Source organism: Nelusetta ayraudi, unplaced genomic scaffold (genome assembly GCF_046127955.1).
Source record: "Nelusetta ayraudi isolate G7.1 ecotype Tasmania unplaced genomic scaffold, CSIRO-AGI_Nayr_v1 ptg000018l, whole genome shotgun sequence".
NCBI classification, from domain to species: Eukaryota; Metazoa; Chordata; class Actinopteri; order Tetraodontiformes; family Monacanthidae; genus Nelusetta; species Nelusetta ayraudi.
In genome coordinates, this window is record NW_027466068.1 from 597501 (window position 1) to 621102 (window position 23602).

Consider the following 23602-nt stretch of genomic DNA (forward strand, 5'->3'; position numbering starts at 1 on the left):
ACAGTGTAGGGCGCCTGCTCCGGTGACATGTGGTTCATGGGGATGCAGATCCTCTTGTCCACGTTCTGGTCGTGGAGGACGTGGTGACGATGGCTGAGGAAGCAAAGACAGCAGCAACATTCTTCAAATTCAAATTCAATTCAAGGAACTTTATTGAAGTTATTTCTAACTTTATTTAATGGCAACGGCACAGCACACTGAGTAGTTCATTAAAATAAAAAAAAACACCCAAAGCACAATTAACACACAATAATGAATATCATCAAACACTAATGCCTGCATAAAGAGCTGATATAAATTGAAATTAAAGTGCAGTGAAACTTTTTTGGAGCTCTACAAGGCAAAGCAGAAACTCAACCCGAACACCGTACTTCTTTTATTTTTGGAGCAGATTTCTTAGTACTTGGACACTTATGTTTTATGACATGTCGTGGATGGACACAAAAACAATGTTTGTATTATGTATTATTTTATTTTTTAAGTTCCTTAAAACTCAATAAAAATGTCAATAATCAAAGCGATTAAAGTGCAGTGCATTCTGCTGGAGGAGTCGGTAGGGCCGGTACTACCAGGGCGGCGCTCACCTGAAGGTTCCTCGCTCTACGTCCTGGCCAGACAGCCGGATGTGGATGCCCTCCTGCAGCAGCGAGCCGAAGGCCATGTACTCCCCCAGGGCCCAGTCCACCGTCCGGTTCCGAATCATCTCGGCCCGGCCCTTCAGGATGCGGCTCAGACCTGGAAGAGCGAGTCTTGGTCAGGAGGAGGAGCAAATCCAGCCATCCGACCATCCTGCTACCATCAGGTACCACCAGAGGTGCTGGTGGTCCGGTGTGAAGCAGCTGCTCTGAAGGCTTTAAATGTTAACACAAGACACCAGAGAAAGGCCCTCCAGAGAAGAAAACACTGAAGCTGATCAAAGACCAAAGAGCCGGGAGTCGAGATGAGATGAGAGGGTGAGCGAGCGGTGAGTCCAGACCTCCGTGGATGGTGAAGTCTTCCACGGGGACGGAGGACGCCAGCCCCCCGATGTGGTTGAGGCTGTCCTCAGTCAGGCCGGTGGAGGGGCAGCTCATGGACTTGGGCTGACCGTCCAGGGTGAAGAAACCTGAGCAGCAGCAGCAACAACAACAAGGAGTCAGCGACATGAGAGACCCGTCAGGTGACCAGCCAGACCAGGCCACGCCCCCTGACCATCCACGCCCCTCCCTCACCGGGCCAGGGCGAGTCCAGCCAGTGCTTGATGTGCAGGATCTTCTCGTCCTTGGAGCGAGCGTACGCCTCCTCGCAGATCTTGTCGTACTTGGCGATTTCCTCCTGCACGGAGGAGAAACCAGAGGGTTGCACGTCAGACGAGGATGATGATGATGATGATGATGATGATGTGCTTGTGTACGTGTGTATGTGTGTTTACCTCGTACTCCTGCCGGGTGACGGCGCCCTCGGCGATCAGCTTCTCGGCGTATTTCTGCAGAACCGGCTTCTGCTTCTTGATCTGCTTGTACATCAGCGGCTGCGTGAACATCGGCTCGTCCATCTCGTTGTGACCCATCCGGCGGTAACACACCTGCATGCGCGCACACACACACACACACTGGGTCACATACACAGCTGCAGAGTTCCCACACCCACAAGAACAAGGAGGAGGAGGAGGAACAGTAAAAGAAAGAGAAGGAAGAGGAGAAGGGGGAGAAAGAGAAAGAAAAGAAGGGGGAGGAGAAGGAGGAGGAAGAAGAGAAGGCGGAGAAGGGGGAGGAGAAGGAGAATGAACAGTATTAAGGGAAGGAAGAAAGAGAAGGGGGAGGAGGAGAAGGTGGAGAAGGGCGAGGAGAAGGAGAAAAAGGAGGAGTAGAAGACGACGGAGGAAAAGTAAAAGGAGGAGAAGGAAGAGGAGAAGGGGGAGAAAGAAAGAAAAGAAGGGCGAGGAGAAGGAGAAGAAGGAGGAGGAGGAAGAGAAGACGACGGAGGAGGAGAATGAAGAGTATTAAGAGAAGGAAGAAAGAGGAGGGGGAGGAGGAGAAGGAGGAGACAGGGGCGGCTCCCTCACCAGGTCGACCACCACGTCTTTGTGGAAGGTGTTCCTCCACTCGGCCGCCACCTTGCACACGTAGATGACGGCCTCGGGGTCGTCGGCGTTGACGTGGAAGATGGGGGCGTTGACCACCCGAGCCACGTCAGTGGGATACGGGGAGGAGCGGGCCACACGGGGGTCGGTGGTGAAGCCGATCTGCAGGCGGTGCAGGGGTCACAGAGGTCACAGAGGTCGGCTGGCAGCCGCTCGATTTGGCTTCACAGGTCCAGTGTGTAAAATTTGGCTCGATTTATATATTTTTTTTATTGGTTTAAAAAACTCCACTATTGTCCATAAATACATTAATGAAAGTGTATACTTGCAGTACAATAAAAGTCATGTGTCCCTGTCCCCCCCATATATATACAAGAATATACATAGAGCAATAAGGGTCTTGCTGCTGATGAGCTGCCATCAAGCCCAGCAGACTGAAGATGGACCGCACTTCTCTCAAGTACCGGGCTTCCTTCCAGGTTTCACACACTGGACCTTGAAGGTGTTGTGTGTTGTGTGCTCGGGGTCCGGCGCGCTACCTGGTTGTTGACGACGACGTGCACGGTGCCGTGCGTGGTGTACGACGGCAGGTCGGACAGATGGAAGGTTTCGTACACGATGCCCTGACCAGCGAAGGCTGCGTCTCCGTGCAGCAGGATGGACATCACCTGCCAGGATGGACACACACACACACACACACACACACACACACACACACACACACACACACACACACACACACACACACACACACACACACACACACACACACACACACACACACACAGCAGTTGTCTCTCTCTAAACCCTCAGATTTTCTGATTTAGTTGAATATAAAAGTGTACAGGTAATGTTTAAAGCAAGAAATAACACACACCTAACAATATTCAACAAATGTTCTCTGACAGAGAGGGGGGTTACAGACTGCCAATTCAACATAAAAGTCTGCAAAATGCGCACAACCAGAAAAAGTTTTTGTTTATCAATCATTGGTGTCAAATTATGGAACAGATTGGGCTTGGACATCAAAGAAAGCCCAAATTTAGGACTATTTAAGATAAAATATAAAAATTTGATTTTGTATTTGGCTTTGTATCCTTTTTAATTCTCTTTCCTGTCTTACATGTTGGAAATAAATAAAATAAAATAAAATCTCTTTCTCTCTCTCTCTCTCTCTCTCTCCCTCTCTCACCCGCTTGCCATCGTCGTCCCCGCAGTAGAACTGGTCAGCCTTGGTCTTGCCCTGCACCACGGGGTCCACAGCCTCCAGGTGGGAGGGGTTGGCCACCAGCGACATTGTGATGTTGCGGTCCGTCACGCGGTTGATGCGACGGTGGTACATCCCCAGGTGATACTTGACGTCGCCGGAGCCCTCGTCAGCGGCTTCCAGCTTGGAGTCAAACTGGCAGAAGATCTGCTCCAGCTCTTTACGGATGACGTTGGCCAAGACATTCAGACGACCCCTGGAAGGAGAAAACACAGAGTTGAGTGTCTGAATGACTCGCCATGGAGCACGCTGTGTGCGTGTGTGTGTGCGTGTGTGTGTGTCATGGCAGCAGGTGCAGTGAGGAGTGCCGTCATAACTGCTGTCGTAAATGCAGTCCAGTGCGACATGTTGCTGTGCAGTTGACTTGGAACAATGCGTCTCGTATACAAATGTATCTGATTGACTCCAATAATTGATTTGCACTGATGGCATTTATGTCCTTATTGCACTTTGTATATTTTTATCTATGTAATTCGTTATTTGAGCATAAAAAGAAGGAAAAAGGAAATAAAAAGATAGAATAATAAAAATATGTAAGCCTAATACTCAATGAAAGAAAACAAAACAAAAAACAAAAAACAACAAAAGCAAATGTCCACAACTTGCTTGAAAGGAGTAGGAAGAAGTATTGGACTTATTCAAGCCTACCCCTGTTCCCAACGCCCTTTAGCTGCATTTCACTGCCGTGCTCAAGAAAAAATAATAATAAAATAAAAACAAACAAAAAATAGAAAAATAAATAAATTAAGATGGAAATGGAAATGAAAATGCAAAAGCAAAGTTTATGGTTACTGCCACACTATTCCAAGTATGATGAGCTATTTATAAATAATGTATATATATATATATATAATATGTTACATGTGCAATATAAACATCTATAATGATGCATGCATTTTTAACATTCTAAGTATACCAATTAAGATGTATATACACATATATATATAAATAAATACATAAATATACGTGGACATAAATAAAGTTGTGAAGGTGTGTGTGTCACCTGTGTGGCATGCCCATGATGACGTTCTCCACGCCCCTCTCAGACGACTTGTCGATGATGGTCTTCAGAGCCGGGATGAGGGACTCGCAGCCCTCCAGGCCGAAGCGTTTCTCTGCAGACCACTTCTTCTGCAGGAACTCCTCAAACCTGCACACACACACACACACACACACACACACACACACACACACACACACACACACACACACACACACACACACACACACACACACAGAGTTCACACCAGTCGTCAACCCCTCTCTGGCCAGAAGGTGGCGCTGTGACGCTCACCTGGTGGAGCGGACCATGCGGGCCAGCAGGGTCCTCTTCTCCTCCAGGGTGAACTGCATGACACCGGGCGTCTCGAACTTCTGCCTGATCCACTGGCACTGCTCCAGGTCGTTGATGAACATGAACTCCACGCCGATGTGCTGACAGTACGACATCTGGAGGAGGAACAAAGCGGGTCAGACGTGGCTCAGAACCCACGGGCCGACTCTTTGACGGGCGTCGCCCACCTCCAGGCGGCGGATGATCTCCTTCAGCGGCAGCACGCTCTCCGAGCCGCCGATGAAGGTGGTGGTGGGCAGCCGGAACACCTTGTCCAGGTCCGACTCGTCCAAGCCGTAGAAGCCTACACGTCCCACGATGCACCGAGGCACAGCGCGGGCGGGCAGGCGACAGTGCAGGTGGTGGAGGAGGAGGAAGAGGAGGAGCAGGCGGGTTGTTTTTTTTTTTTGTTTTTTTTGGGCGGGGTGGGGGAAAAAAAGCAGAAGTTGGGCGGTGAGAAGAGGTCGGAGGAAGTGAGGGAGCGGAGGACGGACAGACAGACGGAAGGATGGACGCAGGGTGGAAACATGCAGGCAGGAATGATCAGCCGTGAATGAATCGATGGACTCTTATCACTACGACAAACACACACGGCAGGCAGAGTCAGCAGAGCAGAGATAAGTGAAGTCACAGCAGCGGACAGCTGTGCGGTGGCTCCTTGTCGCCTAAAATCAGCTTCATTCATTTCACTGCAAACAACCAGCAGAACTCCTACATGTACCACAATGCACTGGGCTTCTCGCTGGGTGTGTGTGTGTGTGTGTGTGTGTGTGTGTGTGGTGGTGGTAGGCTCTGAGTTGTGGTAAACAGGGGCAGGGTCCATCCTCCTCACAGTGGGGTCTCGCGGGACGAGATTTGATGAGAATTACAGTTTATGCACTTCACACCATTCAACGGAAACACCTGCAAATCGCAATTGTACCTTTCTCGAAATTTGAGATATATATATATAATTTTTTATTATTTTCTTTTTTTTTTTTTTAGAAAAACTGACCCCGTGGGGTCATGTTATAATTGGATTTATTTTTTTTTATTTTTTTTTACAAGTAATCAAAGAGAAAAATAGAGCAACCAGTCTTGGTTAACCAAACAAAAGCAAACGGAATTTGAGAAATATCGAGTTTACCTGTCATGGAAATGCAGCTCGTGAAAATGCGTTATTTCAGGATTCAAAGCGTTAGTGACCCCTGACCTAACTTCTGTATTAATTTAAGATATTATCCGAGATTAGTTACTCATTATCTAAACTATGAAGCCAATTTATCAAGTTGTAGTTTATACGTGGTGGTGGTGGTGGTGGTGGGGGGGTTGAGATGTGTCAGATTGAGGATTAATGGGGCCCGAGTGCTCCTGTAATCCCTGCTGACCCTGTTACATCATCACTAAACCTCCTGGAAGACCGGCCGGAGGCTGCAGAGTCCGACAGGCTCCAGCTACACTTCACAGAGGCGGTGGCAGCGATGATGTGTGTTGTTGGAGATGGGGGGGTTGAGGGGGGGTGGTCAGTGGGCGGCGTCCAACCACAAACTGGTTAGGGGTGGGGTTAGGGGAGGATGATGGGGTGGAGGTAGGGGGGTGGTAGAGGGAGCGTCCCATCGCAAACGTCTCCGGAACATTCGACCAACCACTCCGACGGACTGACGGACAGACAGCCGGCCAATCAGGAAGCAGAGCAGCTGCTGGAGTCCCACCCACTGCTAAGCCGGCCAACCAAGACACATCAGGAGGAAACGCACAAAAAAGTAAAACACTCTTCTTCTGTGGTTGCAAACACAAACGGGCAAGGCAGGTTACCACTCGGCCTGCAGCCCGGACTGAGCACCGACGACCAGTCCGACTCTGAAACACACAGCAGGGGGCGACACAGTGACGTCGCTCCAGGACGGCGGCGAGGAAACTGGGACACGGCAGAAAAACCCGCTGGAACCGACACAAGCAGGCGGCGGTGCAACACGACCACGACACAACCAGAGGAAACCATTCGGCTCAGACACCAGCAGCTGGAGAAGCATTTAGAGGAGGGGGAGGAGGAGGCGGGGCTTCTGATGGCGGACAGGCCGAGAATAAATAAATAAATAAATAAAATATTCATAAAAATATGGATGGTTAAAAAAGAGTCTATTTGACCACTCAGATACTTTGCTCCTTCACGGAGACTTGATCACTGCAGGTCACATGATGCTCTGCTGTTTTGGCGAGCGGCGGCTAACGGCTAATGGAGCTAACAGCAGCCACCAGAGTGCCGAGGGGACATTCAGAGGTCAAAGTTCAGGATGCTCAGAAGGCCTCCTCAGCACTCTGGTCCTAAATATTAAGAAAAAGAAAAAGGGGGGAGAACAGGGGAAGAAATTTCACACTGATTCAATGTCTGCGAACAAACTGCATTTCTCCTTTTAAGAACTGAGCTGCTAGTCTAAATGTTTTTGGTTATTGTATTTTGGGGAGTCAGTGAGTAGAACTTGGTTTGCTTCGTTCCACAGACTCTGACTGGCTGTAACGGAGTCATGGTGAGTCAGAGTCGGGGTGATGCGTGCAGCGAAACCACCGGAATGAACTGATGTGGCCGCTGACGTCTGGGACAAATGACTCATGGAAACCCCAGGACATGAACGCTGGAACTTCTCCACCTACTTCTGAAGGAAAACCCTGGATGAGGACATTGAACCAAGTGAAACCATCTCTTCTTTTTACTGACCACTAGTGGAGTGGAGTGAACAGGAAGTCCAGGGCGGGACGCCAGGCCTCGGCCGTGCTAGACTTCCTGTGGACGCTGCAGCTACAGCCTTCTAGTCTAGACTCACGGCACTGCAGAGACACGCCAGCGGTGTGCTTTTCTCGTACCTCCTACCGTTAGGACTCTCAGCCTCTCCTTGCACGTGGCCACGTCTGGTGGTGGTGGTGGTGGTGGTGGTGATGGTGGGGGGTGTGGGTGTCGCCAGCAGGGGGCAGCAGAGGTGGGGGAGGAGAGACACCCGGACAGCATTAGTGACCCGACACCCAGCACGCTCACTTCTAAGCTCAGCCGTCGGTGGAGACGCAGTGCAGCGTTGCAGCTCGGCACCTCCGCCAACAACTTCCCACAATCCTCTCCTGCCGTCACGGACGACAGAGGTGTCCCATCTGGGGTGGCGGAGGGGCCGAGACGGGCCGAGCGCACCGTGCCCTGGTCATTAGCGTCTGCATCACAGTTGACCTTGAGCGACCCCTGACGGAAGCCATTCGGCAGGCCGGGCCCAGGCTTAGCTCCCGAGCAGCTCCGGAGGACACAACTCGACAACACTGACGGCCACACGACTCGACAACACTGACGGCCACGCGACTCGACAACACTGACGGCCACGCGACTCGACAACACCGACGGCCACCCGTGGCGCTCCGATGACACAACAACAGAACCGCCGGCAAGAGTTCTGCCACACAAAGCCAAAGAAAGCAGTTAGTGACAACGGGAGGGAAGACAAAGCCAGATCACAGCTAAACTAAGCTAAGCTAACCTAACAGCGGGAAAAGTTTCACCAAAGTTTTGTTTTTTTATTGTTGTTCTTGGGAACGACTGAGGACAAGCAGCCGACACGACGAGGAGTCTGCTGGAGAGAAGCCGGGCCTGAGTGACACCTGCAGTCAGAACCCCTCGTCTGTCGATTCAAGTCGACTGCAAAAACCAACTCGCAAGTTAAAGAGATAACAAGCACACGACAAGACAGAAAATTAGATAAGAAATTAGATTTCCAAAAACAGCATCTTAGGGGATCGTCACGAAAGAGGATTAGGGCCACAAGAAGAAAATAAAATGTTACTGGAAGGAGTTTTCTTTTTTTTTTTTTAAGTTTCCATTTTGAGTTTTAAGTTGAAATTTTGTGAATAAAATTGAAGTAAACAGGAAAATGGTCGAAAACGGAAGTACTCCACTCGGCTAGCGTGCAGAGACATTTCGACTTTTTGTGGCCCTAATTCTCTTCCGCAGATCCTAAAGTCTTGGCTGGTTTGGATGTTGTTCATGAGTCCTATGGGACACAGGTATAAAAGGATTACATCCCCATCTAATCCTGCAGTCAATCCAATTTAGATCCTTCCACACGGCACAAAAAACCACCCCGGCCAAGATGTGAGGACGCTACGCAAGCCCGGAGACGTCACAGGGCGGCTTCAGCGGGTTAATACAGATGTTAAGGTGATCAAAAAAAAAATGTTCAGAGTCAGTGTTGAGGCGTTCGAGGGACTCGTCGAGCTCAAGAAGGCCACAAAGAGTTGAGCTTTGTTTATCACACACGTTTGAGGATGTTGGAGAGGTTCCAGGAACATGTTTTGTGCACCAGAGGAGCAAAAGAAAGTCTTCTGCTGCTACACAAAGACATTTGCACAAAGAATCCCCAGCGAGAAAACCTCCCCTGAGACCAGAGCGAGCCGGCCTGAGGCAGGCGGGACCCGAGGGGGGCGGGGGGGCGGAGCTCCTCACCCAGCTTGTCGGAGGAGGTGATAATGTCAGTGGGGACGCACGAGTCCAGATCAGCGTCCATGATGCCGAGCGGGTCCAACTGGGCCACGTGGTGCCCTCGGATCTAAAGGGGGGCGACAACAGCACAAGAGCCCACCCGGGACAGGGAGAGGAGGAGGAGCAGGAGGAGGAGCAGGAGGAGGAGGTGAAGGAGGTGAAGGAGGTGAAGGAGGTGGAAACAAGATGCAGCGAGCATAAAGCCGTGAGGAGAAGCAGGATGGAGTCGGGGATCCGAAAAATTAAAGGTTTATAAAAGAAAGGAAGGAGAAGAAAGAGAAGAGCAAAAGAGAGCAAAGAGAGAAGAGAAGGAGAAGGAAGAGAAGGAGCAGAGAGGGGAAGAGGAGGAGGAGGATAGGATGACAGCAGGAGAGGAGGAAGGGAGAAGGAGAATTAGGAGGAGGAGGAGGAGGAGAGGAAGAAAGGAGGGTGGGAGGAAGAGCTGCATTAACACCACACACTGTTAACACTTTGTCTTTTAGCTCCCAAGTTCTCACCGACATCCTGGAAGCCGGTATTGACCGGAGCATCATCAAAATTCACACAGCTGATTCCCAGAGGATCCAACTGGGCATTATGATGCCCCATCACCTACACACACACACACACGCAGCTGGTTACAGGAGCGACAGGGACGGAGGGCTGAGCAGGAAACCAGACTGCTGTGTCCTCAGCAGGAACTCAGACAGACAGACAGACAGACAGACAGACAGACAGACTCATCTGGTCAGGGCCTCATCACAGTCAATAATCGATATGTAGTTTGCTTATCAGGGACAAAACACAAAAAGGGGTAAAAAAAAACAAAACAGAAACACTTTGAGCTGTGAGGAAAGAATGGACAGTTTAACAGGACACTGCAGAAACAAGCATCATGATGACAAAAATAAACTCAAGACTAAACTTTAAAAAAAACAAAAAAACTAAGAACGAACAAAAACCATCAACATTCATTAAAATACTGAGAGAATTATTGGCTGAAAAAAACCCAACAACTATTAGATTCTACTTCCTGTTGAGATAATCTGGACTTTATACAGCAGCTGTATGATGCCAGTGTGAAGGTCCACTCTGTGTGTGTGTGTGTGTGTGTGTGTGTGTGTGTGTGTGTGTGTGTGTGTGTGTGTGTGTGTCTACCTGATAGGCCCTGATGAGGGACTGGACGGCCAGGTGATCCTCCACCAGCTTCTCCACGTTGGGCTGAGCTCCGACCAGAGAGGAGAGCTGAGGAGCCTCGGTCAGACCCAGTGGAGACTGGTAGGCGGCGCCGGGGGGGGCGCCAGCGTTGGCGTTCCGGAAGAAGACGTCCCACGACTGCGAGGGGAGGCGGGGGGAGGATGTTAACGTCATGACAATCATCATCATCCTCATCATCATCAGGGCTGCAACGATTAGTCGATGTAATCGATCGCAACAACAACATAAATTTGTCGATGCAAAAATCCAAGTGTCAATGCATTGTGTTATTGTCATTGCAGGCAGTGCAGTACTGAGCACTGAGGGCGGCAGCTCTGCAAAAATCAGACAAGAAGAACGGCTTCTTCTCTGAAAAGTTCGAAAAACTCCCGACTTCTACTGAATTGTGACAGCATTTCACTCATCACCTATCAACTGTGTTATTTAGGGCATATTAATTCAACATTTAAGCTGTACGAAATCTGTTTAAGCTACTTAACATCGCATGTCACCTTTAAATTGTGAGTTAATAAACCTGATGATATTTTGCTTGGAAAAGTTACAACTCGGTCACAGATAAATGCTCTGCGTGTCATTACTTTTGATATATTTGTTTAAAAACACACGCTGTCAGAGTGCAACAGTATAACACAGGTGTGAAGATTGAAGCCAGTCAGAGTCAACAGAAGTCCAACACAGGTGGTGAAACTAAAGAAGACAATCGTGACTCACAGATGAATGGAAAAAATAACGGATGGAGCTGTCGACAACAAAGATAATATTTAGTCGCAGCCCTAATCATCATCATCATCATCATCATCCCATTCTGGGCTTACTGCCACACCTTTATCTGTCCTGACTTCTACTGCTTCACTGGCCTAGAACAGAATAGTTAACCCTGTGTTTCCAGCCTCCTGCTGGGAACAGCACTTGCAGCTGGGGCTGGTCGGCCAATCACAGGCCGTTCTCAGCCTGCCAGCTCATCATCTAAAGACGTCTTTTGTAACCTAGGCAATCCTCCTTTTGCTTGTGGCAAAAGGTCAGAGGTCAAGGGAAGGCTGCTCCACGCTGCTGACCCCCCAACCCCCGCAGCAGCTGCTCCCGTGCCACCGGGGTCAGGCACAGAATGGAGCCTTGGAGTCATGCGTTGCGTTCACCTGTTCCACAGCCGTCCTCTAAATATAAACCCCGGCCCGTTTCCCCCTCGTCCAGCAGCCGCGCGCTGATTCCCCGCTTCCTGCCGCACACAGTGTTCCTGTGTCAGCACCACCGGCTCATGTCGCTGATCACACACACACACACACACACACACACACACACACACACACACACACACACACACACACACACACACACACACACACTTTAATAAATTAAGCTTTAATTAAAATCATTCCTAAAAACATTTTCAACTTCCCCTTACTTCCTGTCAGTCTTGGGCTGGAATTGTTTTTATAGAGTTCTCTCACACTATTGATCACATGCAACCAATCAAACATTGTTTGATTGACAGTTCAGTTTTCATTTGTCCAGTTTGCTTTACTGAACGCGCTGAACTTGCATTTTGAAGTGCCCCTAAAAATAAATTGAATTCCTAACGAATGAATGTCAATCAATAATAAGAGTCAGACAACGGCACTATGGGTATTTTCCTGCCAACGACGGCTCCATCAGTCACAATCAATGTCTGACTCACTTCTCATCTCTCAGCTGCACAACCAACAGCAACGACGTTGGCCTGGCGTTGACAGAGAACATTTCAAGCCACCGCGAAGGTTCCAGAGTCAAACGGCTCCATCATGTGACCAGGCAGCTATTATTAACCCGGCTGTCCTTTACCACCCTCTTAAAACACGTAGGTGAAACCGCACCAACTCCTTGCATAGCCTAGAGGGCGCTACGTGCACCCAGGCTGGGGGTCTGATTGCACAATGTAACACACGATGCTGCTTAGCGAACTTGTGTCGATCTCGATACTCTGGTCTGGATAATGTCTTGGTCTCAGGTGCTTGGTGCAGTCTTGACTACAACACCAGTGTGAGCTAGTAAACGACCACATCCCTCCCACCGTGATGTGGTCCTCCAGGCCACCAGGGGGTGAGCACCGTTCCTGCTCCTTACCTTGTGGACACTATTTGGGTTCTCCAGCCAGGCAAAGTACATCTCCTCCACGTAGTTGGAGCTCGTCCCGTTAAGAAACGGCTCCGAGGCCACGGGCGCCGTGTAGCACCTGATTGGCTGAAACGTCCTTGTGGCCCCCGTGGGGGTGAGTGTGAGGGGGCGCTGTTGGCCCACAGTCTGAGCCGCCTGGGTGGCGGTGAGCGGGCGCAACCGCGCCGCGCAAGTCCTTAAACGATGCATGAGAAGTCCTTAAAAGATCGCACGCAGGCGTGGCGGTGGAGCTGGAGCTGGTGGTGGGTCAGTCCCACAGGCCCGACGTCCTCGACCTCAGAACAACAACGTAGGAGAAAATACAAAACAAAACTCCCTCCGGCGATGTTAATCCCACAACAGAGTGCGAAAAACCAGACGTTCCAAGTCCAGGTCTGTCCACTGGTGGAGGGGAAGGGACAGAGAGAGAGAGACAGTCAGGCATGCGTCACCTGCAAACACTCAACTTTTTCCCTTTAGAAATTAACTTTTTGTTTGTCTGTTTTTTTTTGTTTTTTTACCCAAGAGCAACTAAAGCAGAACTGGTGACTTTTTGCTCAGTCAGTTAAATTAGTCAAGCTCACTGCAGAAAAACAAGGAAGCAAATGTGTTAGGGTAAAAACTCAAATGACTGTTGGAGAACTGTGAAAATCAGAACTTCAGACGAATGTTGGCAATTCTAATTGGACCGGATTCTATTTTTAACCTCTACAAAGGTTAAACTGGAACGCACCGTTTCTCTTGTTTTGATTTGTTAGGGAATGCAAATGTTTTTGTCATTTTCAGGTCTGGCATATTTAATACCAACTGTTAATTACAACAAATCAGTCAATAAATGGAGCTTTCGATTAAATTTACACAGATCCATTAAAATCTATTAAGCTGTCTGATCTGGTCTGGCTTTGAATCGGAATGTGAAAACATGCTTTGCACACAGCAACACCAAGCAAATGACAGTATTGTTAACAATCCTAAGGGAGGAAAGAACATGTGTAACTGCACGGAGACGGAGGCAGGGCAATCACGTCTGTACTGAGATGGAGGACATCTATGACCTGACTCGCCTATTTTCCTGCGGGGCCTGACTGGTAACTTCTGCTCCCTTCCCCACTAACTAGCTCCGTTTGAGCCTCTCCGTGTGTGCTCTGACCTTGTTGGCTCCACTCCCTGCCTAGCCTGCCTTCATTCTCCTTCCCTCAGCCGCCACGGATACGCCCACCAACCTCCCTGACCGGCCTCCCGATTGGCTGTTTGGCAGAAATCCCGCCCGGAAACGCGACTCCGTCGCTTCCGGATTGGCCACACCGGTCGCCAGTCACTGTGTCCTTTCACGAGTCATGAGTTCCACAAAAATATGTGCCTCGCTTTATCCAAACAGGACCAATGTTCCCACGAATGTTTGCGATGTTAACAGAAGGGAAACTGAAAGAGCTAACTGGCTTTTAAAAACGGAACAAATAAAACAAACAAAGTCCCGGATTAGCATCACCATTATGTAATTAGCCGGGTAGCTCCTACTTTCGGCTCTATAATTGCCATTAACCACGTTTAGCCTAGCGGCTAAAATGTTCCGTGCAAACACCCGGTTCGACGCGGGCGGGGACTGGCGAGATAACCTGCGGGGCTGTTGGGAGCCGGCTGCAGCTGTGTAAATAATAACAAAAACAAAAACCCGAAAACAACACTTTGTCTATTTCACTAAGATGACCGACTCATCAGCGCAACTCCAGCCTTCCCTCGAACGGGCTTGAACATTAGCCGCTTGCTAGCTAGTTTTTTTTTGTCTCCGCAAAATCCTCAACACTGATTTCTTTCTGCGCTCAAACGCAGACTCGGTGTTTGCTCACCCCCAGAAAGTGCGAGTCTGCGCATCGAGGCGCATCGATCAACTTTCTTTTAAGAGCGACGTTACTAACCTGGTGGAACGAGTTTCAGCGGCTCCCGCTCCGCCGGTGTTCCGGATGCCCTTCGTTTCTCCCCGATGACAGCTCAGGGGCGCTGCGGAGCGTGGAAGGCCTGTGTGAGTCAATGACGTTACGTAGAGCTGACGTCACATCGCAAAGGGGGAGGGCGAGGAGCTCGAAGAACGTTTCTGCTTCCAGTGTATGTATCGTCCTCTACGTAAGCGCACGCTATAGCGTGAAACTTATTGCAATGTGAAAGTTTATTTGAAATAACGTGTTAATATCGCGTGAAAATTATCTCGCAATAACGTGATAGTTTTGCGTTACAGCGTGACAATTAATAAGAAATTACGTGATAGTTTCACGGTATAACGTGACAATTATACTGAACCCTATTTTATCTAGTGTGGCAGCAATGCGCTTCCGTATTTCTCTCTCTCTCTTTTTTATTTTTTTTTGATGCATGTTTAAGTAGTTGATGTTGGAAGTTCATGGGGCCTAGTTGACCGTTTGTCTGTAAAAATTGTAAATGACATTCTAAAAAAATAAGCTTCTATTAAGAGCGAGATAGAAGAGAAGAAAAATGAAAAAAAGAGCGATTTACTCTATTTTATATTTTTGTTTATGTTATAAAATTGGCGGAAACTGTAATCAGTAGATTGCATGCAAAATTGCTACTGTTCACTAATATAAAAAAAAAAACAAAAACAACTTAATATGATGGCATATTTCGTTGCTATTGTATCGAGAGCAACATCAGCCGCAACTACACAACTTCTGAGTATTCATGGTGAAATTCGTATACACAAATTGAAATGGTCCGACTCATCATGTGTTCTGTTGAATTCAAATAACCTAAAACTACGTTTCATTTGAAATCAGAAAAGGGCTTCGGCGAGCGCATGCCAACAGTTTTATTATTCCGTTTAAAGCTCTTCTCGTCTCTGAAATTATTAATTATTCAACTAATGTTTGATTTCTAAACGTGTGGCACAAAATGAAGCGCGCTCCAGATTAACAGAAACAAAAGCGTATGTGTACATTAGTGTTTCACCTTAAAGGCTTCGCTACTTGATTTATCATTCAATTCCCCATTATAAATTAATCGAATATTTGTCAAAAAGACATAACCTGATGCATCGGAACAAAAAAAAAAAAAAAAAAGTCAACAAACTCTTGGGTTTTCGGAAGTGGGCGGTGTGACGGCTACCGGAAGTAAACAGCGCGGGGGTCTCGCAGCGTTTACTGTCGCTCTATCCACGTATCGAACCTCCTCGGAGGCGGTGTCGTTTCCCTTGGCTCAACTAATTGTTGTGTCCGGAGGAGGTGGACGAGGAGAAATGTCGGCCGAGCATTTCAGAGAGTTCGTGAACGAGCGACTGGCCGCCGCCGCCGAGGAGATATTCGGAGCATTCCGGCGAACCGTCGTGGAGTATGAGGGCGAGATCGACCGTCAGCGCAGAATGCTGGAGACCTTCTGCAAGCCAGAGATCAGGTTGCACCGGATCGGTGTGTACATACAGCGATGACACTGAACAACTACGCACATCGTGTGTTTACAAATCTAAGCTTGGGTGAAATATATAAGGGTGTTCTTCCTCTGTGACACCTTGTCTAATAGTGCAATACATTAAATCACTAACGTTTGTGGCTGTTTTCAGGTCGTTGTGGGTTTTTTTTTTTTAATCATTAATTTTTGTCTGAGTTCCCTGTTCAGACATTGAGAACATGAAGAGACAAGCCCTGCAAGGGGAAAAAAAATCTGCTTTTTATTTTGAAAGATAAAATGACTTTTACTGGACACAGGAAACACTGATGACATCCTCTGTCTTTTCTGTTTTGTCCCTCAGAGCTCCAGCAGCACCACGTCTGTGCTGAGGATGCAGCTCAGACTGCGCAGCTGCTCGGCAGCATGACGAGCATCTCCACCGTGGACCAGGAGGACCCAGAATCTCCACAGGTGAAAGAGGAGCAAGAGGAGCCATGCAGCAGCGGAGACGTGCAGCAGCTCACACTGAAGCAGGAGTTGGACACTTTGGTGGTGACGCCAACCTTTGAGCTGCCTCTGGACCAGGAGGCCACGCAGATCAAAGAGGAGCAGGAGGAAATGTCCTCCAGCCTGGATGGAGATCTGGTTGTCATGAAACTGGAGAGTGATAGTTTAACAGTGTCTCCTGCTCGCGAGGAAAGTGACCAGAGTGAAACAGAATCGCACAGCGAGCGCCAGTTCCCTCCAAACAGCTCTGACCTCGACCCTGGGAGAGGCTCAGGCACGGACATTGAACCAGCTGGAGATGTGGAGACGCGCATGGACGACCACATCATGGCCGACCTGATGGATCACATCACTCAGCAGGGTGACAAAGCTTTTAAATGCGTCACGTGTGCGAAGACCTTCAAGTACAGGTCCAAGCTGATCGCACACCTGAGGACCCACACTGATGAGCGGCCGTACTCCTGCGACGTCTGCGGCCAGAAGTTCAGGCAGACGGCCGTCCTGACGGCTCACCGCAGGATCCACACCGGCGAGAAGCCCTTCGCCTGCGGTGTGTGCGGCGAGGCCTTTCGCTTCCAGAGCGGCCTGGCCGCCCACGCCAGGTCGCACACGGGCGAGAAGCCGTACTCCTGTGGCGTGTGTGGGCGGTGCTTCAGCCAGACGTCGGACCTGAAGAACCACTCGAGGAGCCACGGCGGCGGCGACGAGCGGCGCCACGCCTGCCGCTGCTGTGGCAAGACCTTCGTCCACCTGAAGGTCCTCAACTCCCACATGAGGATCCACACGGGCGAGAAGCCGTATGCCTGCAAGACCTGCGGTGAGAGGTTCACCTACAACAGCGCCCTCAAGTACCACGTGCGCATGAGGCACACGGGCGAGAAGCCATACGTGTGCAAGACGTGCGGCAAGACATTCATCGACACGTCCAAGCTGAGGATCCACGTGCGCACGTCACACACGGGCGAGAAGCCATACGTCTGCAAGTTCTGCGGGAAGGCCTTCGTGGAGATGTCGCGGCTGCGGCTGCACACCAAGATCCACACGGGCGAGCGGCCGCACCGCTGCTCCTTCTGTGGAAAGGGCTTCATTGAGATGTCCAAGCTCAATGTGCACATGCGTGTGCACACGGGCGAGAAGCCCTTCAAGTGCAAGACGTGCGGCAAGGACTTCCGCTTCAGTGGTGACGTGACGGTGCACGTGCGGCGGGCGCACACGGGCGAGAAGCCGTACGGCTGCCAGGAGTGCGGCAAGCGCTACTTCAACGCCTCGCACCTCGGGCGGCACATGAAGACGCACCAGGCCGAGGCCGCCAAGCAGCCCGGTCCCAGCTAGAGCCGTCGGCAGGAGGGACTTCTCACAACACGACAAGCTGTAACCCACTCAAAGCAAACAAACACGTTTGTAACAGCAAGATTTTCACTCATTGTAGAAGAAAAATGATCTCACACGGGGCACAAGGGTGTTGTGGTCTTACGTCACTAAAGCCGCGTTCAGACTGGCAGACAAAATACGATTTTTAGGCCATCCAGATTGAAACCAGATGGCTCCAAACACCGCAATGGATTTTGACTGTCCCTGATGTCACTCTACACCACGCAAGAGCCAATGCGCCAGAGCAGAGAGCGCCACCAGATGACGCCATTGGAAGTGTGGAGCTGTGAGCAGACTCAAGGAGTAGAAAACAACAGTCGGTCCCTGGGCCGAGGAGGAAACTCATTGGCTCATCAGTGTGTGTGGAGATAGCTCCATTCAAGCCAAGCTCCAGGGCATGCGTGTATATTTGAATCAGATTCGCCTGCTGTCTGAACGCAGCCTGACTGTTGACACCGCCAACGTGATGCTTCAGATCCGACTCACCCATTGGGAGTCGTTCAGGAGTCGCTGGGGAGTGAACGAGCAAGTCAGTTGTCCCACCTGTGTTTGGTTCATGGTCAGGGTTGGTCAAACCAAGTTTCTGATTGGTCAGTCTAAACGTTTGTCGGCAGGACGGTCTGTCTGTTCAGCAGCGGGTTGTTCCGTTTAAAAATGATGCATTTTGAATGCCTTTTTTTTCCCCCACCACGATAGGTTCAAGGTGATGTTTTGGATTTAGTTGCCCAACAGTGAGGATGAAACACCAGAACCTTCAGTGCGTTTCCTCCACCTGTGTACAGTCAACCTGTCTTTGTTAGATTAATTTCTTGTGTGTCGGACCTTCAGACTCGCAAGTAACAAACCCTACAATGTTACAAGCAAACGTGTTCTGTGTTAATTACAACACTAAGATTAATAAATAAAGTGTTTTGTTTCGATAACCTAAAGACAAAAAGGAAATACAGCGTGAAGGATTTTCTGCATCAGATGCTGAAACACAAGTCCACCCAGTCACAGAATGTGAACTGCAGACAGCTCAGTTCACCTTCATCCAGGTGCAAACAGGCAAAAAAAAAAAAATAATTGTGGCAAAGTTTCCCACAAGCCACAGTTACATTTAATAATGAGACAAAAGTTCATTGGCCAGGTTTTTTTAGATTCATTTTTGACACACATAGAACAGGTTTACACTGGCAGAAGAAAAGTGTGTGTGTGAGGGGGGGGTAGATCAGACAGTGATGTCAGTGAGGTCAGGTGACTTCTGTTGAGGCCACACACGCACACACACACACACACACACACACACACAAATAAACATACAGTATTATCATTTAAAAAACAAAACAAAAAACACTTTAAACTCAGTGCCCTGCGTTCTACCTGTCAGGAGAATCTTCACCTGAGAGACAGAACTGAGGTGTACCAGGAGTCTGAAGTCTGTGTAAAATCACCTCCAAGACGTCAGGTCACACCAGTGACCACTTCTTGATTCTTCTCTTTTATTTCTTTAACATATTCCTGTTTATTATTCGGTCCATTCCTGTGATGAACACAGTTTGAATCGATACTTCTGTCGCCGTGTGAATGATGCCATTCAAAACATTTGATCAGCGTTTTAATCGACATTTTTAAACACTTCAAAAAAACAACCTGTTTTTGTGTATATAAATTTCTATTAATTAAATATGTATATTGATTAATATTCCTTAGCATTTAAATGTAATTTATTATTTTCCTAAATGTGTTGTTGTTTCAAGCAACAGACTGACTTCCTCATCTTTCAATGCAGCAGAAACAAACTTCAGTCCATTTTGATCTGTGTGCGTGTGTGACTGAGTCATTTTTTTTTTTTTTGGCATGAAGGTGATTACATTGCACTGAATTAGCCCTGTGAGTTGCTCTGTTGATTCCTTAATGATGACGCTGACTTCTGTGCAAAGACAAACAATCGTACTGATAGTGGAGCCGTTTCAAGAAAAATCCACGAAAGCTCAGAGAATTGAAAAACCCCGGCAGGCTGCTTGGCAGTTTTGTAACAGTCACCTGGAGGGCGGGGCATGGGCGTGGGCAGGGCGTGGGCGTGGGCGGGGTTGACAGGAAGTGTGAAGAGTTCCCGGCTGTTCCTTCGCCCTCAAGTCTGCCATGTTTAGTGGCAACCAAACAGTCAGAAAGGCCGGAAGAGCTGATGGACACCCTGAGAAACAGCAACAGAAGCCTCCTTGCAAATACTGCCTCCATTTCCCAGAAGTCTTTGCACCAGATCCTAAACAGGAATTTGGGGGGTGGTGATGTTTCCTGCCGAGTGCAAAAACAATTCTGGATGTCTCAGACTCCGGGTTAAATAAATTGAGCTCAAGCGATGAAAAGTCTGATTTTCCTGTGGCGACAGTGAACTGAGCGTCTGCCGGCTTCCTGCTGAGACCTCAGCCAGCCCGGTCACAAACATCGCCGTACCACACACCCTGCCGACTCAATATTCCTACTTTCAAAATACAATTGCGGAGAGACTGTCAGGCGGTACCGGGGGGAGTCGTAAAACAAGCGCACCCAGGAGCAGCAGCAGCAGCAGTGGCAGCCGGGTGGGGGGGGGGTGTTCCATTCCTATGACAGTGCAGATCAGTGCGGGAGAGTGCAATCACAGCACGGCAACAGTGCGTTCGTTCAGGACGAGGAGGGAAAACAAAAGAAAACAGGATTAATCTGCTATCAAGCCCCGCCTCCGGTCCTCAAACCAGCCAATCAGAGCAGAGCATTCGTAGTGGTCACGTGAGCACTTTTGTCTGCCCTGAGAACGTTTGACTCTTGATTTCTAATGTGTTTTTGAACTGAACTGAACTGCCACCAGGGGGCAGGTCTGAGTGCTGACTATCCTGCAGCAGATACAAATGTTGGTTTTGTATCAAAGTATGTTGACGCCAGACGGTGGTTTGAGCTGCTGTGATTGGCTGGTTTGGGTCCAGGTCCTCGTATTGGCCCTGTTCTGTCCAATCAGGTGCCAGTTCAGTCCCGCTGGCTCCGCTGTCCTGGTGGAGCGTTGTCCGGCCCCAGAGCCAGAGCGGGAGTCAGTGATTGGCTAAACAGGCGGCGAGGGGGCGGGTCTTTGAGGCACGAGAGGCTGTGATGCAGCAGAGGGCTTCGGTTTTCTGAGGGAAAAAAACAAAAGAAAAACTTTAACAAAGCTGGAAACAATCTAACTGGACAGACAGTCAGCCAATCAGGTCGATTCTTTATCAGCGTTTCCTTACAGAGGAGGAGGGGGCGGCCTCAGAGAGTGGGGGGGTGCCATGCTCCTGGTCTCCACCACCTGAACACACACACACACACACACACACACACACACACACACACACACACACACACAGAGAGAGAGAGAGAGAGAGAGAGAGAGAGAGAGAGAATTACATATGTTTCTCAGTATTTTTGTATATTGGTTTTGCCCTGAATGCGAGGGTTAGTTGAACTGCACGTTCAACGCTAATGCTAATTCTAATGCTAAAGCTACAGTGGTGTGTGTTAGTCATGTGAGAGTTGATGAGCATTTTACCTCCTGTGGCGGCAGAAGCTGAGCATGGTGCTTCACATGAAGAGAGAGCAGACGGCGTTAGAGCGATGACATCATGTCAGTTAGTTAACACACACACACACACACACACACACACACACACACACACACACACACACACACACACACACACACACACACACACACGTGACTTACTTACCTGTTAATAAATGAACTACAGCTGCTGATTGAAAGAACCATGGCTAGAGGGGCGACTCTACTCATTGTTTTCAATGTTAATTTCACCTCTACAAACATTAGGGACTGACATAAATGACTTGACCACCAATTTACACCCAGAGTGTTTGCATTGGTACCGATCGGTTCATGCCAGGACTGTAAGGTGGCACCGACAACCCAGGAGGCAGCGCCACTGACTTTGATGGCCGCCATCTGCTTAACGGAGCCACGACGGCGCAGCAGACGCTCTGGGTGCAAATTGTGGGTCAGTGAAGTTTGCAACCAGGGGCTTGAACGCCTCTCTGACGGCTCTACCGCTACTGCAGGTCCGAGGCTCACCGGCAGCTCAGTGACATGGTCACAGTCGCCAGCGGCCTCCTGCCTCGGCGGGACAAACACAGTCATCGGCTCATGAGGAACGGCCGCCAGGGGTCAAAGGTCAAGAATTCATCATCATCATCATCATCATCATCATCATCATCTTCATCTTCATCATCATAACTCGGTGCTGAGACTCACCCCATCTCTGACGATGTTGCCGCTGCGGTTCACGGATGGAGGCGGCGCCCTGGGAGGTGGGCCTTTGCCCTGATTGGCTGAATTGGCTCCATCAGCCCTGACAGACAGGAAATGCAGCTTTAACGCTGGTTCTCCGTGTGTGTGTGTGTGTGTGCGTGCGTGCGTGCGTGTGCGTGTGCGTGTGCGTGTGTGCGTGCGCGTTTGCGTGTGTGTGTTCAGACTCACTGGTAACTCTGCGACCTCTTCCTGCGGCTCAGGCCGAGGCGCCGCAGCAGCTCGTTCCTCCGCAGGAAAATGAAGGCGCCCAGAGCGAGCAGAGGGAGAACCAGGAAGAAGAAGACCAGCAGCCCGTCCCTCAAGGAGGTGTCCTTATCTGATGGATGGACGGACGGGCAGACAGGCAGGCAGGCGGAGGGATGAACGGACAATTAGTGCTGCACCTGTGAGCTTCAGGTCATGATAATGGAATGAAGTTGACTGTGGGTGATGAGGTTCAGGACGTAGCGCCGCACTGGCAGACTGTTGCTACAGCCAGACTGGAGTGTGTGTTTCGGAGGAGTGCAGGCGACTCACCGTTCCAGGTGGGGCCGCTGTCTACGCTGCCGCCGTAACCTTTGACCTCGCAGAACGGTGGCTCCCAGCCGTCATGGCAGTGGCAGTTCTTGTTGCTGTTGCACACCTGACGGACGACAGAGGGCAGCGGTGAGCTGGCAGAGCAGGAGGAGGAGGGACGGGCAGGCGGAAAGGTAGGTCGACAGACTGATGGACAGACAGGCAGATGGACAGACAGATGGACAGGCAGGCAGACAGTCAGGCAGGCAGACGGACAGACAGACAGACAAACAGGCAGGCAGACAGACAGACACGCAGACAGACAGGCAGGCAGGCAGACAGACAGACAGGCAGGCAGACAGACAGGCAGACAGACAGACAGGCAGGCAGGCAGACTCACCCCGTGTCCGTGGCATTTCTTCTCCACGTCGCAGTCGTAGTTCAGGACGTCGGCGCTGCAACACTCAAAGTTCATGCACACCTGGACACCACAGAAGAAGAAGAAGAAGAAACAAGTGGCTTTATCTCCTGCTGGACAAAGTCTCAGAACATTGATGTTTTCAAAAAAAAAAAAAAATCTCCCTGCAGAAAGAGCAGTGAATATTTTTACATGGACCCCAAACAAGTTTTGCTTCAAAAATGAATATGGAACAAGCAAAGCTTAATACTATACAAGGAATAACTTTATATTGCATATATGCAAAATCGAATTTCAAAAAATAAAAATAAAATAAAAAATCATCAAAAGAAATGAAAAACAAATAAAAATGTTATGGCTTTTTGTAGTTGCAATCTTCCATGGAATAATAACACATCTAAGAAATAAATCACACCAATAAACCTGACCTCCTCTTCCTCACCTTGTTTTCGCCACATTTTGTCCCTTCGCTGACCATTCCCGGGTCGGGGACGTCCGAGCCCAGCATGAAGTCCACGCCGTAGCACTTGGCTCCGGTGGTGCCGATGGGCGTGCTGATGATGGACGGCGCGATGCCGAAGATGGTGCCCGACTCCACGTTGGAACACTGCAGCTTCCCGCACATGGCGTTCCTGTG

The 23602-nt window shown here is 49.5% G+C and overlaps 3 protein-coding genes across 7 annotated transcripts in view; 1 reads left to right on the forward strand and 2 right to left on the reverse strand.

Moving 5' to 3' along the window:
• ogdha (oxoglutarate dehydrogenase a) overlaps positions 1–14536 on the reverse strand; it is a 19081-nt gene extending 4545 nt beyond the window's left edge. The window contains exons 1-16 of one of the 4 annotated variants that reach the window (XM_076025518.1): positions 14398–14536; positions 12452–12883; positions 10292–10468; positions 9119–9221; positions 7504–7548; positions 4851–4966; positions 4624–4778; positions 4333–4479; positions 3255–3525; positions 2602–2730; positions 2045–2224; positions 1412–1564; positions 1212–1314; positions 977–1105; positions 585–735; positions 1–93 (exon numbers count right to left, since the gene is read on the reverse strand). The exon at positions 1–93 is cut by the window's left edge and continues 35 nt beyond it. In XM_076025518.1, the coding sequence (XP_075881633.1) occupies positions 1–93; positions 585–735; positions 977–1105; positions 1212–1314; positions 1412–1564; positions 2045–2224; positions 2602–2730; positions 3255–3525; positions 4333–4479; positions 4624–4778; positions 4851–4966; positions 7504–7548; positions 9119–9221; positions 10292–10468; positions 12452–12691 (2192 nt within the window). In that variant the 5' untranslated portion in view covers positions 12692–12883; positions 14398–14536. Of the gene's footprint in view, positions 94–584; positions 736–976; positions 1106–1211; positions 1315–1411; positions 1565–2044; positions 2225–2601; positions 2731–3254; positions 3526–4332; positions 4480–4623; positions 4779–4850; positions 4967–7503; positions 7549–9118; positions 9222–9651; positions 9746–10291; positions 10469–12451; positions 12884–13631; positions 13805–14397 lie in introns of those variants that run through there. The other 3 variants (XM_076025519.1, XM_076025520.1, XM_076025522.1) reach the window with 3 other exon arrangements.
• Positions 14366–19619, forward strand: LOC142887708 (uncharacterized). Its single transcript, XM_076025545.1, has 3 exons — positions 14366–14501; positions 15721–15894; positions 16236–19619. The coding sequence occupies exons 2-3, from the start codon at positions 15726–15728 to the stop codon at positions 17711–17713; spliced, it is 1647 nt and encodes a 548-aa protein (XP_075881660.1). The 5' UTR covers positions 14366–14501; positions 15721–15725; the 3' UTR covers positions 17714–19619.
• Positions 18879–23602, reverse strand: part of adam9a (ADAM metallopeptidase domain 9a) — a 17284-nt gene continuing 12560 nt past the window's right edge. Inside the window, exons 17-25 of one of the 2 annotated variants that reach the window (XM_076025524.1) lie at positions 23408–23597; positions 22948–23028; positions 22569–22674; positions 22221–22368; positions 21996–22092; positions 21279–21308; positions 20980–21038; positions 20651–20877; positions 18879–20588 (exon numbers count right to left, since the gene is read on the reverse strand). In XM_076025524.1, the coding sequence (XP_075881639.1) occupies positions 20808–20877; positions 20980–21038; positions 21279–21308; positions 21996–22092; positions 22221–22368; positions 22569–22674; positions 22948–23028; positions 23408–23597 (781 nt within the window). In that variant the 3' untranslated portion in view covers positions 18879–20588; positions 20651–20807. The remainder of the gene's footprint in view (positions 20589–20650; positions 20878–20979; positions 21039–21278; positions 21309–21995; positions 22093–22220; positions 22369–22568; positions 22675–22947; positions 23029–23407; positions 23598–23602) is intronic. The other variant, XM_076025525.1, reaches the window with a different exon arrangement.